Here is a 16,058-nt window from a genome sequence, read left to right on the forward strand (position 1 = left end):
CTCGGCGCTGAAACTGCCTAAATAATGATTTACCGCACTGAGTGCGTACAGCGCCGCTCTGGCGGACGCCACTAACCACCCTAACTAGGGCCAGGAAAGCACACTGGTGGTCTCAGCTAATTGACACTGTGTACTCGTGCCTAGTGCTGGATGGCACAGTCTGGCGCTAGGTAGCTCAATCACCCAAGTACATTCAACAGCACTAGGGATGGGTATGATTAAAGGGAACCTGTCACCCCGAAAATCGCGGGTGAGGTAAGCCCACCGGCATCAGGAGCTTATCTGCAGCATTCTGTAATGCTGTAGATAAGCCCCCGATGTTACCTGAAAGAGGAGAAAAAGACGTTATATTATACTCACCCAGGGGCGGTCCCGCTGCTGGTCAGGTCAGATGGGCATCTCCGGTCCGCTGCGGCGCCTCCCATCTTCATTACAAGACGTCCTCTTCTGATCTTCAGCCACGGCTCCGGCGCAGGCGTACTTTGCTCTGCCCTCTTGAGGGCAGAGGATAGTACTGCAGTGCGCAGGTGCCGGAAAGGTCAGAGGCCCGGCGCCTGCGCACTGCAGTACTTTGTCTGCCCTCAACAGGGCAGAGCAAAGTACGCCTGCGCCGGAGCCGTGGCTGAAGATCAGAAGAGGACGTCTTGTAATGAAGATGGGAGGCGCCGCAGCGGACCGGAGACACCCATCTGACCTGACCAGCAGCGGGACCGCCCCTGAGTGAGTATACTATAACATCTTTTTCTCCTCTTTCAGGTAACATCGGGGGCTTATCTACAGCATTACAGAATGCTGCAGATAAGCCCCTGATGCCGGTGGGCTTACCTCACCCGCGATTTTCGGGGTGACAGGTTCCCTTTAAGGAGCTTTCACCAGATTCAGTCACACATCCACACACACACGATTTCTGATTTATGCTAGCGCATGGCGAGCGGCCATGCAAACCTTTTATATCTGTAGCTTTCCAGGACCTTCCTAGTGCTCCAATCGGAGCTGCAACAGGACCTGAGCATGTGACCCCCGACCACCAATGAGAGGTCATCCCATGGGCATGCTCAGTAGAAGAAAAGCAGGACTTAGTCCCTGGAACGTCTGCTCGCCGCTGATCAATGCTGGTTACAAAGGCAGAATTCTCCCAGAGGGCCACTCTATATGAGGAGAGTTATAGCGTAACCATGGTATCCCTAACAGGACCTCATCATTTCCCTCTGGAATGACTAGCAAGGAGATAATTTCCTGATGGGATGGCGACATAGAAAGAGTAAATGGGATGGTCTGGTGTGTTATCTGTGAGGACAGTGTCGACCCATTCATCACTTTTACGGTCACTGGTTCGGCGAGCATCACCAGAGGTATTGCGTGCCGTTGGGCGAAGGCAGAAGACAAAGTTGCCCTCCGCCCCAGAATCCAACGCAAAGCTCCACCGTATGAGTGGATGGGCCTAAGGTAATTGTCCCCTTGAAGGACAATTTGGAGGAAAACGTCGCCGTGTCTAGTGTACCTCCTCCTGCAACCACTAGACGCTGACGTTTTCCGACCGCTGGGGACATTTCCTGGCATAATGTCCCGACTGCTGGCAGACAGGACAGACCTTGAGTGCACGAGCGGTCCGGGACTTAGACCCCGCTCGTGACCCCTCCACGGCCTCATGTTGCTCAAACGCCTGGACTGGAGATTCCAGAGGTTTGGCGAATGTGGGAGCCAGCCGAAACCTCTGCCTACACTGGGCTCGCTCCAACCTTCACTCGTTAAAACGAAGGTAGATGCGGATAGATAAAGCTATTAGCTCCTCCAGTGTGGCAGGAATCTCCCTAGTGGCCAAAGTGTCCTTCACATGGTCAGCCAGTCCTCTCCAGAATACAGGGATGAGGACTTTATCCGGCCACTCCAGCTCAGATGCCAAATTCCGGAAGTGGACAGCAAATGGCTGACCATGGACGAACCCTGTGTCAATGCCAGCAGTTGGAGCGCCATATCATGGGTGACACGAGGTCCCAAAAAGACCTGTTTCAGAGTGCCCAAGAACCGCGGAGCACTCTGCACCACATGATCGTCACGCTCCCACAGCGGCGTTGCCCACTCCAATGCCCTGTCCGACAGGAGGGATATAATAAATCCCACCTTAGCCTGCTTTGTGGGAAAACATACAGCCAGGAGCTCAAGATGTATAGCACACTGGCTCACGAATCCCCGACACAGTTTACTGTCACCAGCAAACTTGTCTGGCAACGGGAGACGGGATTATGTCAGAGCAGGGGTGGCAGTGGACAAAGTAGCTGCAGCCACGCTAGCAGCCTTAACAGCAACTGCGGTAACATCCACGGCTGAGGTTGTGCACTCGAGATCCGTCAACCTGCCCTCCAGCTGCTGGATGTAACGCTGTAGTCGCTGTTCGTCCGCCATTACTAGCCAGACCCTGGCGCTAGTATAATGTTAGAGCTGGCGGAACGCACCAAATAATTATAAGGATGGTATAAGGTGCGTTCGCAGCCCGGGGTCCACCGTGCAGAGATGACACCTGCTGCTCAGTAATAGCGGACAGTATATGGCGGTATAATGTGAACACACATGGGTTACGGGTTAGCTTCACCCGGTATGTAAGGAAGTGAACCCTGTTGCCTCACAGGGCCGCAATACTGCAGAGTGAACGCTAGTGTTGGGTCACAGGACTCTGCCCCAAGGACACGGGGTTAGAGTTCCTCTAGACCACTAGCGCTCAGCGCCGCAACTGCGGTGCCAGGGAAAAACCAAAATAATGATTTACCGCTCTGATTTCCCACCCTAACTAGGGCCAGGAAAGCACACTTGTTGCGCAAGGCTCTTCACTGGCTGTCACTGCTAATTGATGCTGTGTACTCGTGCCTAGTGCTGGATGGCACAGTCTGGCGCTAGGTAGCTCAATCACCCAAGTACATTCAACAACACTAGGGATGGGTATGATTAAGGAGCTTTCACCAGATTCAGTCACACATCCACACACACACTTCTGATTTATACTAGCGCATGGCCGAGCGGCCATACGAACCTTTTATATCTGTAGCCTTCCAGGACCTTCCTAGTGCTCCAATCGGAGCTGCTACAGGACCTGAGCATGTGACCCCCGACCACCAATAAGAGGTCGCCCCGTGGGCATGCTCAGAAGAAAAGCAGGACTTATTACCTGGAACATCTGCTCGCCGCTGATCAATGCTGGTTACAAAGGCTGAGCCTGGAACGGCAGCTGTAACTAAATACACAGTATCTGCTTGAGCCAGATGCTGGGACCGACGTCTCTGCTGAGCAGGCTCCACTGCAGCTGAAGGAGAATGGGAGACTGCAGCGGACATGGTTCGAGATTCCCTATGTGCAGCAGTGGGTACTCGACACCTAACAGGAATGTACTGTATTTTTCGGACCATAAGACGCACTTTTTTCCAAAAATTTTTTGGGGGAAAATGGGGGTTCGTCTTATGGTCGGAATATACTTACAAATCCTGTGGTGGCAGTCCCGATGCAGCCTCCCTTCCCAGGCTGGTGGGGTGGTGGCGGTGCTCTGTGCTGCTTGTGGGGGCTCCGCCGGCATTTTGTCAAAGCCCAGAGGCCCCCGCAGCTCCATTGCTGCGATGCGGTGGCCTCTGGGAAAATGGCCGCCGGGGGTGGCGCATGCTCAGATTCAGATCTCGGCAACAATATCTCGTCACCTAGGGGTCAATTCATTAAGACACACTTGCGCTACGAGAGTCTTGCTAAAGTACAAGGCGTCAAATTCCTTCACGCCACTTAACAATTTTGGCGCATCCACTGAGTGACGTGCCCCTTACATGAGCTGTGCCATAAATGTTTCCTGGCAGAGATTGAAGTAGCATTTCTGGCATAAAAACGCAACGTTTTAATTAACAGGAAGAGTGTGCATGGCCATTGCCCATCCCAGCTTGTCCCATTACGGCAGAGCCGATTCAAACTGGAAAATGCCAAAAGTCGCAACATTTCTGCACACTCATGAGTTGCACAAACAATTTGCAACTTTTAAAAGGTTTTACACCAGTTTTCTGGTGGTACAGCTTTGGATGAATCGGCCCCTATGACTATAGTTATAAAATGCATGACATTTATCATAGTGGTTCACGTTCTTTGATAGATTTGGTTTATTTTACGACTGTCTAGTCTAAGTTTTTGCAACTTTTTAGTTGACGTACGATTCTGCTCTATGTTTTGGTGCATGTTAGACCCTGTCTCTTCTCAGCCAATGCTCATAAAGTGTCTACATATGGTGCAAGACATGAAAGACTTTTTTTTTGTGTAACTTATGCCATTTAGCTTGATAAATCTGCCACAAAAGGATTTTGTTAATCAGAGGATAATTCGGTCACCATGTTGATCCCCATTCCAGGAATCCGATTCCGATCCTGTGCCAGTACGGGTACAACGTGAAATTGAGTTTGCTGTAAGCCTTTTGGAGAAAGATATTCATGACAAGCAAGATACTCTCATTGGTCTCAAAGAACAGCTGAAAGAAGTCAAGGCAATCAATTATGAGATGTATCAGAAAAAGCAGGTATGTAACATATAAGAAACATCTAGAGTCCTGTTCTGCAACCTGCTTCTGAAGTTTAACCCCTTAGTGACAGAGCCAATTTGGTACTTAATGACCGAGCCAATTTTTACAATTCTGACCACTGTCACTTTATGAGGTTATAACTCTGGAACGCTTTAACGGATCCCGCTGATTCTGAGATTGTTTTTTCGTGACATATTGTACTTCATGTTAGTGGTAACATTTCTTCGATATTACTTGCGATTATTTATGAAAAAAAACGGAAATATGCAATTTTCAAACTTTGTATTTTTATGCCTTTAAATCAGAGAGATATGTCACAAAAAATAGTTAATAAATAACATTTCCCACATGTCTACTTTACATCAGCACAATTTTGGTAACAAAATTTTTTTTTTGTTAGGGAGTTATAAGGGTTAAAAGTTGACCAGCAATTTCTCATTTTTACAACACCATTTTTTTAGGGACCACATCTCATTTGATAGAAAATAACCAAGTGTGACACCATTCTAAACTTCTAAACACTGCACCCCTCAAGGTGCTCATAACCACATTCAAGAAGTTTATTAACCCTTTACGTGCTTCACTGGAACTGAAACAATGTGGAAGGAAAAAATAAACATTTAACTTTTTTTTTGCAAACATTTTACTTCAGAACCATTTTTTTTAATTTTCACAAGTGTAAAAACAGAAATTTAACCATAAATTTTGTTGTGCAATTTCTCCTGAATACGCCGATACCCCATATGTGGGGGTAAACCACTGTTTGGGCGCACCGCAGAGCTTGGAAGAGAAGGAGTGCCGTTTTACTTTTTCAATGTAGAATTGGCTGGAATTGAGAGCGGACGCCATGTCACGTTTAGAGAGCCCCTGATGTGCCTAAACAGTGTAAACGCTCCACAAGTGACACCATTTTGGAAACTAGACCCCTTAAGGAACTTATCTAGATGTGTGGTGAGCACTTTGAGCCCCGAAGTGCTTCACAGACGTTTATAACGTAGAGCCATGAAAATAAAAAAACGCATTTGTTTACACAAAAATGATCTTTTCGCCCACAAATTCTTATTTTCACAAGGGTAACAGGAGAAATTAGACCACAAAAGTTGTTGTGCAATTTCTCTTGAGTACGTCGATGCCCCATATGTGGGGGTAAACCACTGTTTGGGCGCACCGCAGAGCTTGGAAGAGAAGGAGCGCCGTTTTACTTTTTCAATGTAGAATTGGCTGGAATTGAGATCGGACGCCATGTCGCGTTTGGAGTGCCCCTGATGTGCCTAAACAGTGGAAACCCCCCACAAGTGACACCATTTTGGAAACTAGACCCCTTAAGAAACTTATCTAGATGTTTGGTGAGCACTTTAAACCCCCAGGTGCTTCACGGAAGTTTATAACGTAGAGCCGTGAAAATAAAAAAAATCACATTTTTTCTACAAAAATTATCTTTTTGCTCCCCAATTTTTATTTTGACAAGGGTAACAGGAGAAATTAGACCACAAAAGTTGTTGTGCAATTTCTCCTGAGTACGTCGATACCCCATATGTGGGTGTAAACCACTGTTTGGGCGCACCGCAGAGCTTGGAAGAGAAGGAGTGCCATTTTACTTTTTCAATGTAGAATTGGCTGGAATTGAGGTCGGACGCCATGTCGCGTTTGGAGAGCCCCTGATGTGCCTAAACAGTAGAAACCCACCACAAGTGACCCCATTTTGGAAACTAGACCCCTTAAGGAACTTATCTAGGTGTGGTGAGCACTTTAAACCCCTAAGTGCTTTACAGAAATTTATAAAGTTGAGCCGTGAAAATAAAAAATCCTTTTTTTCCCCTCAAAAATGATTTTTAGCCTGCAATTTTTTATTTTCTCAAGGGTAACAGGAGACATTGGACCCCAAAATCTGTTGACCAGTTTGTCCTGAGTATGCTGATACCCCATATGTGGGGGGGGGGGGGGCACTGTTTGGGCACCCATCGGGGCTCGGAAGGGAAGGAGCGACACTTGGAATGCAGACTTTGATGGGATGGTCTGCGGGCGTCATGTTGCATTTGCAGAGCTCCTGATGTACCTAAACAGTAGAAACCCCCCACAAGTGACCCCATTTTGGAAACTAGACCTCCCAAGGAACTTATCTAGATGTGTGATGAGAACTTTAAATGCCCAAGTGCTTCACAGAAGTTTATAATGCAGAGTCGTGAAAATAAAAAATATTTTTTTCCCCACAAAAAAGATTTTTTAGCCCCCAAGTTTTTAGTTTCACAAAGGTAACAGGAGAAATTGGACCCCAAAAGTTGTTGTCCAATTTATCCCGAGTACGCTGATGCCCCATATGTGGGGGTAAACCACTGTTTGGGCGCACGGCAGAGCTCAGAAGGGAGGGCGCACCATTTGACTTTTTGAGCGCAAAATTGGTTGTCGTGTTTGGAGACCCCCTGATGTACCTAAACAGTGGAAACCCCCCAATTCTAACTCCAAACCTAACTCCAACACACCCCTAATCCCAACCCGATCCATAATCCTAATCACAACCCTAACGATAATCACAACCCTAACCCCAAAACAACCCTAATCTCAACACTAACCATAACCCTAATCAAAACCCTAAATCCAACACACCCCTAATCCTTAATCTCAACCCTAACCTCAAACCTAACCCTAATCCCAATACACCCCTAACCCTAATCTCAACCCTAACCTTAACCCTAATCCAAAACCTAACCCTAATCCCAAACGTAGCCCTAATGCCAACCCTAATCCAAACCCTAACCCTTATCCCAACTCTAGCCCTAACTTTAGCCCCAAACCTAGCCCTAACTTTAGCCCCAACCCTAACCCTATCTTTAGCCCCAACCCTAACCCTAGCCCTAACCCTAAATTTAGCCCCAACCCTAACTTTAGCCCCAACCCTAACCCTAAGGCTACTTTCACACTTGCGTCGTGTGGCATCCGTCGCATTCCGTCGTTCTGGACAAAAACAGATGCTACAAATGTGCCCGCAGGATGCGTTTTTTGCCCATAGACTTGTATTGCCGACAGATCACGAAGGATGGCCACACGTCACGTCCGTCGTGCACTGGATCTGATGTTTTTTGGCGGACCGTCGTCACAAAAAATGTTCAGTGTAACGTTTTTTTGTATGTCGCGTCCGCCTCTCCTCCCCAGGACATAGACTGGGCAGTGGATGCGTTGAAAAACTGCATCTGCTGCCCACGTTGTGCACAATTTTCACAACGTGCGTCGGTACGTCAGGCCGACGCAAGTGTGAAAGAAGCCTAACCCTAACCCTAAATTTAGCCCCAACCCTAACCCTAACTTTAGCCCCAACCCTAACCCTAACTTTAGCCCCAACCCTAACCCTAATTTTAGCCCCAACTCCTCTAGCTGCCAGCCGGCAGATCATGGTGGGCGCATGCGCCCGCCATTTTCTTACCAGATGAAGAAGCCGGGGGGCAGGAGGGGACGCAGGAGGATCCAGGGACACCGGAAAGTATAACAGGGTCCCCGAATCCCCCTATTTCTCTGTCCTCTGATGTGCGATCACATCAGAGGACAGAGAATAACACACTGCTTTTTTTTTTTTTTGCGGTCGCCGGTAAACAGTTAATTACCGGCGATCTCAAAACAGGGGTTGGTAAAAACCGACACCGATCATGTTCTTTGGGGTCTTGGCTACCCCCGGCAGCCGAGACCCCAAAGATCTTCCGGATGCCGGCCGGCGGGCGCATTTTTTGGCCGGATCAAGATGGCGGCGCCAATCGGGAGCCACGAGGAGCACCAGGGGAGACAGGTGAGTGTCGGGGGGCGATCGGGGACCCAATTTCTCTGTCCTCTGATGTGCGATCACATTGGAGGACAGAGAAATTAAATGGGAAATCGCGTTTTTTGTTTTTTTTGCGACCGTTGGTAAACGGTTAATTACCGGCGATCGCAACCCAGGGGTCGGTAAAAAAAACCCGAATCATGTTCTCTGGGGTCTCGGCTACCCCCGGTAACTGAGACCCCAGAGAAATTCCGACTCTGGGGGGCGCTATTCACTTTTTCCACAGCGCTGTGGTTTAAGTACCCTTAACTGCCGCCGTTAAAAGGCGTATCGGCGGTCGTTAATTGGTTAAAGGGAATCTGTCAGCAGGATTTTGCTATGTAATCTGAAGACAGCAGGAGGTAGGAGTTAAAACACAGATTTCAGCGATGTGTCTCTTATCAAGCCATGTGCTATCATTTGCTTGCAATGATTGTTTTAGCACCTGACACTTATCATTGCTCAGACACAGCAGCATGTGCACGCTGTTCCGACACGGCCGCTCCTGTGATAGACAGCTAAGGCTACTTTCACACTAGCGTTAACTGCAATCCGTCACAATGCGTCATTTTGCAGAAAAAACGCATCCTGCAAAAGTGCTTGCAGGATGCGTTTTTTCCCCATAGACTTGAATTGACGAAGCATTGCGACGGATTGCCACACGTCGCATCCGTCATGCGACGGATGCGTCGTGCTTTGGCGGACCGTCGGGAGCAAAAAAAGGGTACATGTAACGTTTTTTGCTCCTGACGGACCGCTTTTTCCGACCGCGCATGCGCGGCCGGAACTCCGCCCCCACCTCCCCGCACCTCACAATGGGGCAGCGGATGCGCCGGAGAAATGCATCCGCTGCCTCCGTTGTGCAGTGCGTTAAACGCTAGCGTCGGAATCTCTGCCCGACGCATTGCGACGGGGAGATTCCGACGCTAGTGTGAAAGAAGCCTTACTGTATATGTACATTGTACACAGCCTGATGGGGGCGGGGATAGCTTTCTCAGCCCTGCTTCATTGCTAAATCTGTGTGAGAACGGCTTCACCAAGTAATCTAAGTGATACATCGTTGGATTCATCTTCTCTTTGCCTACATCATGCTTCTCTCAGATGAGGTAGCAAAAACCTGCTGACAGATTCTCTTTAAAGCGTTGTTTTCAGAGAGAAAAAAATAATAATTATGACTAAAGAGGTTCCTTCTGAATCTGAATGCTTGCTCCCTTTAAAATAAAAGCACTTACACTCACCTCCCATGCCAGAATGTTCCCGGGGCTTATGTGAGGTTTTGTCACGTGAGTCCTGCACCCAATCCGTGCTGGCATCCCTGCAGCCGCCTTCGGACATAAAAGTAATGAAGAGAAAGTGAGCGGTCAGCCAGTTAGTGGCCGAAAGTGGGGACAGGGATGCCAGCGCTGATTGGGTTCAAGGCTCACGTGACACCTCATGTGAGCTCTAGTAACATGAGTGCTGACACCACTGGAATGGCGCCTGCACGAGAGGTGAGTGTTACGTGTTACGGAACCACTCAGCACCCAGAATATGTTGTACAGTTATATGTATCTATAATAGGTTCCATGTGAGATGCATGTCCCTAATGCATCAGCCCACAGGCTGCACCCCTGGGCAGAGGGGACACGATATTCCCCTTTTTTCCGCCCCCCACCTTTGTAATTCCCACAGTAAATATCGGCAGGCTCCGGCCACCTGCGGCTATTGTAATGTAGGTCTGGCCTGCCGCTTTTCTATTGGCCTGCCCTCTGTATCTGTGTTATATATTCTGTGTCCTGTGAGTAAAGTTTTTGTCAGACTGGAAATACGTGGAGAAGCAGTGATCTTTTATATGCGCCCATGTAATGAAGGAATTCCAGCCAGCGTCCTTCATTCAGAATCCAGCCAAAGCAGAGTGGACCTCCGAAAACACGGGGTGGTACTGAAAGAGGTACCCCAGATTGGTAGACCCCGGTACAGTGAGTATAAGTGTTTTTATTTTAATGGGGTCAAACATTCAGATTCAGAAGGGGTTGTCCTAGTAGTGGACTACCCCTTTAAAAACATTTTACTATATTGACAATGTTAGATAAAAATAGAAACAAATCCACTCTTCTCTATGGGTTTTGTCTTGTGCAATCCATGCGTAAAGGACTCGTTTACTAACATTTGGATGGCAAATCTGCTACATTAAGGGGTATTCTTTACCGATCAGCTGTTACCAGCCCAGCAACAACGGCCAGATGTACACATTGTACGGAGCAGAACACCGCAGCGCCATCACACTGTTGGGTACTATTATTTGGATAGGAGATAGCGGTGGTATTTCAGAGAAAAAATAAATCCACGTCAAACATTTTGTGATGATATCCTTAGACGTTTTACAGTAAAGGTACCGTCACACTAGACGATATCGCTAGCGATCCGTGACGTTGCAGCGTCCTCGCTAGCGATATCGTCCAGTGTGACAGGCAGCAGCGATCAGGCCCCTGCTGTGCTGTCGCTGGTTGGGGAAGAAAGTCCAGAACTTTGTTTCGTCGCTGGACTCCCCGCAGACATCGCTGAATCGGTGTGTGTGACACCGATTCAGCGATGTCTTCGCTGGTAACCAGGGTAAACATCGGGTAACTAAGCGCAGGGCCACGCTTAGTAACCCGATGTTTACCCTGGTTACCATCGTTAAAGTAAAAAAAACAAACGCTACATACTTACCTACCGCTGTCTGTCCCCGGCGCTGTGCTTCTCTGCTCTGGCTGTGAGCACAGCGGCCGGAAAGCACAGCGGTGACGTCACCGCTCTGCTTTCCGGCTGCCCGGCGCTCACAGCCAGAGCAGAGAAGCAGAACGCCGGGGACAGACAGCGGTAGGTAAGTATGTAGTGTTTTTTCTTTTTTACTTTAACGATGGTAACCAGGGTAAACATCGGGTTACTAAGCGCGGCCCTGCGCTTAGTTACCCGATGTTTACCCTGGTTACCGGGGACCTCAGGATCGTTGGTCGCTTGAGAGCTGTTTGTGTGACAGCTCTCCAGCGACCAAACAGCGACGCTGCAGCGATCTGGATCGTTGTCGGTATCGCTGCAGCGTCGCTTAGTGTGACGGTACCTTAACACAACACTGAGGTGGACTTGGATCAAAACTGTAACATAGAAACCCAGCGGGTAGTCAGAATGTAAATGTGTTTTGTAGGCCAGCGCTGGGGGATTTACTCTAGTATCTCAGAGTGAATGGAGATCAAGAGGAAGGTTATAAAGTGCTGTTTGCTTTTGTATGGTCTGAACACCTCCATATGCCTGAGAAGTGATAAAATGTAATGTTTATTTCCACTTTCTCAAAATACTTCTACAGAATTCAGAAGAGGACGGCAAAGAGAGTGATGTGAAAAACAGACAAGATGGCAAGACCAGTCAGACTGCTGCTGCCATGAAACCGCCAGAACCGAGGTGAGTGACAGCTAAACAATATGTAGCAATAAACGACACTGGTGACTGGTGGAATTGGAAGAAAAGTCTGAAATTATAATGAAACCTACTGTAAATGTCAGTACGTTGCACACTTTAATATTTTATTAGTTTAACCTCAACAGTTTTTTGATTATTATTTAACATTGAAATTAAGAAGTGCAGTAACAGTCTTTAATCTGGCATCTGATAATCAGGAAAGTACGATAGTCCCACAAAGGACTATAAAAACGAATGGAACTGGGTTCCTTCAGGGTGACCTGACTCCCGAAAATAATGGGAATAAGGGCAAATTCAGGGCCAAATTCAACAAGGCTCCATAACGTCAAGCTCCGGTCAGGAGCCCCGCTTGGCAGTCCATGCATCTTGGTCTGTACTTGGACTATGTTTCACGAATGTCTGAATTCGCCCTTATTGCTCTGACAATATATGGCTGCAATATCTAAAGAAGCCCAAACAGTAGCTGTTTATCCACTTTTATTTTCAAATTTGATGAGTGAAGAGAACATTTATAAATTTTACAGGGATTTTTTTGCACAACCTGATTACGTTTTTTTGTACCAGCTTACACCAAAATGATAATTACTGTTAATTGGAATCTCACGACTCATGGAAGCAGCATAGGAGAGAGGAGAATATTTTTCCATGGTAGCGCCAACAGTAATATACTAAGGAAAATGTCACTGTGGGACTGACTTAAAGGAGTATTCCCAACTCCAAGATCCTATCTCAATAGGTAGTAGGTATAATAATAATATTACCAAATGCCTCCAATTAGAAAATATAGTATAGGTTTTCTGATTCGTTATGTATCTTTCCTCATTTGCAGGCATTGCAGGACCTTTGGTATCAATGGTTACGACCAATGATATAGTGACAGTTAGCTAGCTAGCTACTAATGGTCTCTGCCAGACAGGAAAACTCTAGTCTGGGAGTGAGCATTTCCTCAAGAATCAGGAGACAGCGGCACTCCAGACTAAGTGTGATACCTGGGACACCATGCAGAATGCTGACAGGGAGCATATTACATACTGTCAGCATTCTGCATCCTAGGTACACACAAATTATACAGAAAGCTCAGACAACCCCTTTAATTATGTCACTGCTCGTCACTAGCCGCATTCTCATGAGGGAAGAGCCCAGTAATTTGTACAATTAAAAGACTTTTTTCTGTGTTGTCTTTATTAATTTTGACCACCGGGTTAGTAATGGGCGTGTCTGATAGACACCTCACCAATAGTAACCCCTGGGCTTGATGTCAGTGGGTATAAAATATCTGATATCAACCCTAAAACTGTTACCTCACTTGCTAACGCGGCAGGGCAAGTGGGAAGAGATGAGGCTAAGCGCCAGAATTGGGGCATCTGATGGATGCGCCATTTCTGGAGGAGATGAGGGCTGGTGTTCTTCGTCTGGGAGGGGGCCAATATCCATGGCCACTTCCCAGCCTACTAATATCAGCCCGGAGCTGTCTGTTTAGCCTTTGCTGGTTAGTAAAAATAGGGGGAGACCCCATGTCCTTATTTTTTGGGGTCTCCCTTTTGACTAACCAGTAAAGGCTACGCAGAGAGCTGTGAGCTGTTATTAATAGGCTGGTAACCTTTATGGCTATTGGCCCCTTCCCAGAATAATAACAACAGCCCCCAGCTGTTTACTTTCCCTCAACTGGTTAGGAAAATAAAGGGGGACCCCACACCATTTAAAAAAAAACAAACAAAAACATTTATTACGGGCGATATACAGATGGCGGGTGCCGACTACAACTGTCAACACCGTTGCCTGACTAGGCGGCAATGATGAGAGTAGGATTCAGCATCTGGTGCCTGGGAACAGCAATAACTGTAAAGCTTTTCCCAGACGCCGATACGTGTGACACTGTTGACACATGGATGTCATTTGTGTATCATCAGTGTGTGTGTGGGATGTATTGTGGAAGAAAAACAGATATCTATGTGTTTTGCACACTGACACATGGTCCGTGGTAACACACTAATGTGTGCGCAGACTCATAGATTTGAATGGGTCTACATTAAGTGCCTCCAGTACATGTGAAAACTGTCACCACATGTACTGGTGACATTGATATGTGAAGTGGGCCTAACACAGTAAAGCAGAGCTAACATAGAACAGCAAAGCTAACACAGTACAAAAAAAGTGACATTTATCTTATTACAAACACATTTTCAGCTGCAGTCCTTTCAGTGCTTCAGCTTCCATCTCTCACAGGGAGCCAGTGTGGGGTAATAGCAGTACAGCAAAGCTGGTAGCACTGCAAGTAGACAACTGCAAATCTGCGTCTTGTGTTTGTAATCAGACAAGGTTCAACTGTGCTGTACTGTAGTCGTTATGATCAGGTACAGTTCTGCATCTGAGGTGACAGCATTATGAGAGGACAAGTGCTGCTGTAAATGCTTGTAATGAGACAATGTTCACTGCTAGAATTCTAAAATCAGAGTGAAAAAGTGAAGTAAAATCTATATATATAAAGCTGAGTGTATGTATGTGTGTGTGTATATATCAAGCCACGCCCACTCCGCATAGCCACACTCACTCCACACGCAAAGCCCCGTCCACACGGCCCACGTTGTTAGCACACACGGGCGTAGACCTATTCACCTCAAAAGCCACCCTGCAAAACTCACCGGCTGCGACGTCGCAGCCGCTGCGAGATACAATCGGGCCGCCGCCTTCAGAATATCAGTGTGCGGCAGGCACAGGCCACATCTAGCTCCGTCGTGTCCAGAATGGAGTTGTTCCTGTTAGGCATGAAGTCAAGGGAGAGGGAGGAGCCTCATGGATTACACCGCTGTGCTCATAACAGGAAGTTGCTGTGCACGTGAGAGAGGAATCAGGAAAATAGTGGAGTGAGGGGAAAATGAGAGGAGTGAGGGGAAAATGAGAGGAGTGAGGGGAAAATGAAAGGTGTGAGGGGAAAATGAAGAGGTGTGAGTGAAAATGAGAGGAGTGAGGGTTAAATAGTGGCGAGATCAGAAAATGACAGGTGTGAGGTCAAAATGACAGGTGTGAGAGGGGAAAATGAGAGCAGTGAGGGGGAAAATGAGAGCAGTGAGGGGAAAATGAGATATGTGAGGGGGAAAATGAGAGATGTGAGGGGGTAAATTATAGGTGTGATGGGAAAATGAGAGAAGTGAGGTGCTGCTGCAATATGAGGCTGTGTATAGAGAAGAGTGAGGCGCTGCAGGTGGAGACTGTGTTTAAGGCCACAATCACACGTTTAGTATTTGGTCAGTATTTTACCTCAGTATTTATAAGCCAAAACCATGAGTGGGAGAAAAATACAGAAGTGGTGACGTGTTTCTAATATACTTTTCCTCTGATTGTTTTACTTCAAGTTTTAGCTTGCAAATACTGAGGTAAAAATAAGGACCAAATAACGTGTGAACGAGGTCTAAAGGAGAAAAGTGGTGCTGCAGAAGAAGTAGGCTGTGTATACGATACACTTTATTGCAATTAGTGCAATTTCTCTCGGGATCAAGTGTTTCCAATTGTATGTGGAAGAGGAGTGTGAGATAAAGGAGAAAAGCTGTGCTGAAGAAAAATGCTGTGTATAAAGGAGGAGCATGAGGTGCAGAAGGAGACTGTGTAAAAAGAAGGAGCATGAAGTGCAGGAGGAATAAGGCCTTAACTGCCAACGTTAAAAGTCGTATCGGCAGTCATTAAGGGGTTAATATTGTGTTAAAAAAAAACCTTTTGCTTCAACAAAGAGTTTTTATGTGCAATATAATCATTATCATTTGTTTTAACTTACCACAGTTAGTTACTATGCCCAGGCAACGCTGGGGTCTTCAGCTAGTGCTAAATAAAACTGGGTCTTTGCATTGTTCTTTAGGTTCTTAAAAATTCTGAATTTTGTTTCTCATGCACAACTAATATGGTTGTAATATAATTGCACATAAAGCTTCCTCAGATTGATGAATGGCAATCATTCCCTACAGGCCCGTATTCCTTAAAGGGAATCTGTCTGGGCATTTGACCTATATAAATTATTAATATGGGCATACAGGTTATAGAATGCTGAAAAAAGACCTACCTGTGTACCCCTCATCAGATGTCTTGTTGTTGAGAAGTCATATTTTATCACTTTATTTAAGTGACCTCTTCCAGGCTTCGGGATGGATGATGCCTGGAGATAACTCTAGAGTTAACATTACATGAAGAGGGAGTTACCAATGAGACAAGTAACTAACACAGAACAGGAGAAATGAACCTTGTCTTCTTGCAAGAACCCTTTTTGCTTCTCCCTCAGCTCTGCTGTATTGCAACAATATTGCAACT

The 16,058-nt window shown here is 46.8% G+C and overlaps 1 protein-coding gene across 9 annotated transcripts in view; it reads left to right on the forward strand.

Annotated features, from left to right (window-relative positions):
• RUFY2 (RUN and FYVE domain containing 2) overlaps positions 1-16,058 on the forward strand; it is a 192,566-nt gene that overhangs the window by 74,317 nt on the left and 102,191 nt on the right. For all 9 annotated transcript variants that reach the window (XM_069753425.1, XM_069753424.1, XM_069753423.1 and 6 more), the window contains 2 exons: positions 4,370-4,534; positions 11,650-11,744. In XM_069753425.1, the coding sequence (XP_069609526.1) occupies positions 4,370-4,534; positions 11,650-11,744 (260 nt within the window). The remainder of the gene's footprint in view (positions 1-4,369; positions 4,535-11,649; positions 11,745-16,058) is intronic.

This window comes from Ranitomeya imitator, chromosome 2, assembly GCF_032444005.1.
Source record: "Ranitomeya imitator isolate aRanImi1 chromosome 2, aRanImi1.pri, whole genome shotgun sequence".
Taxonomy (NCBI): Eukaryota; Metazoa; Chordata; class Amphibia; order Anura; family Dendrobatidae; genus Ranitomeya; species Ranitomeya imitator.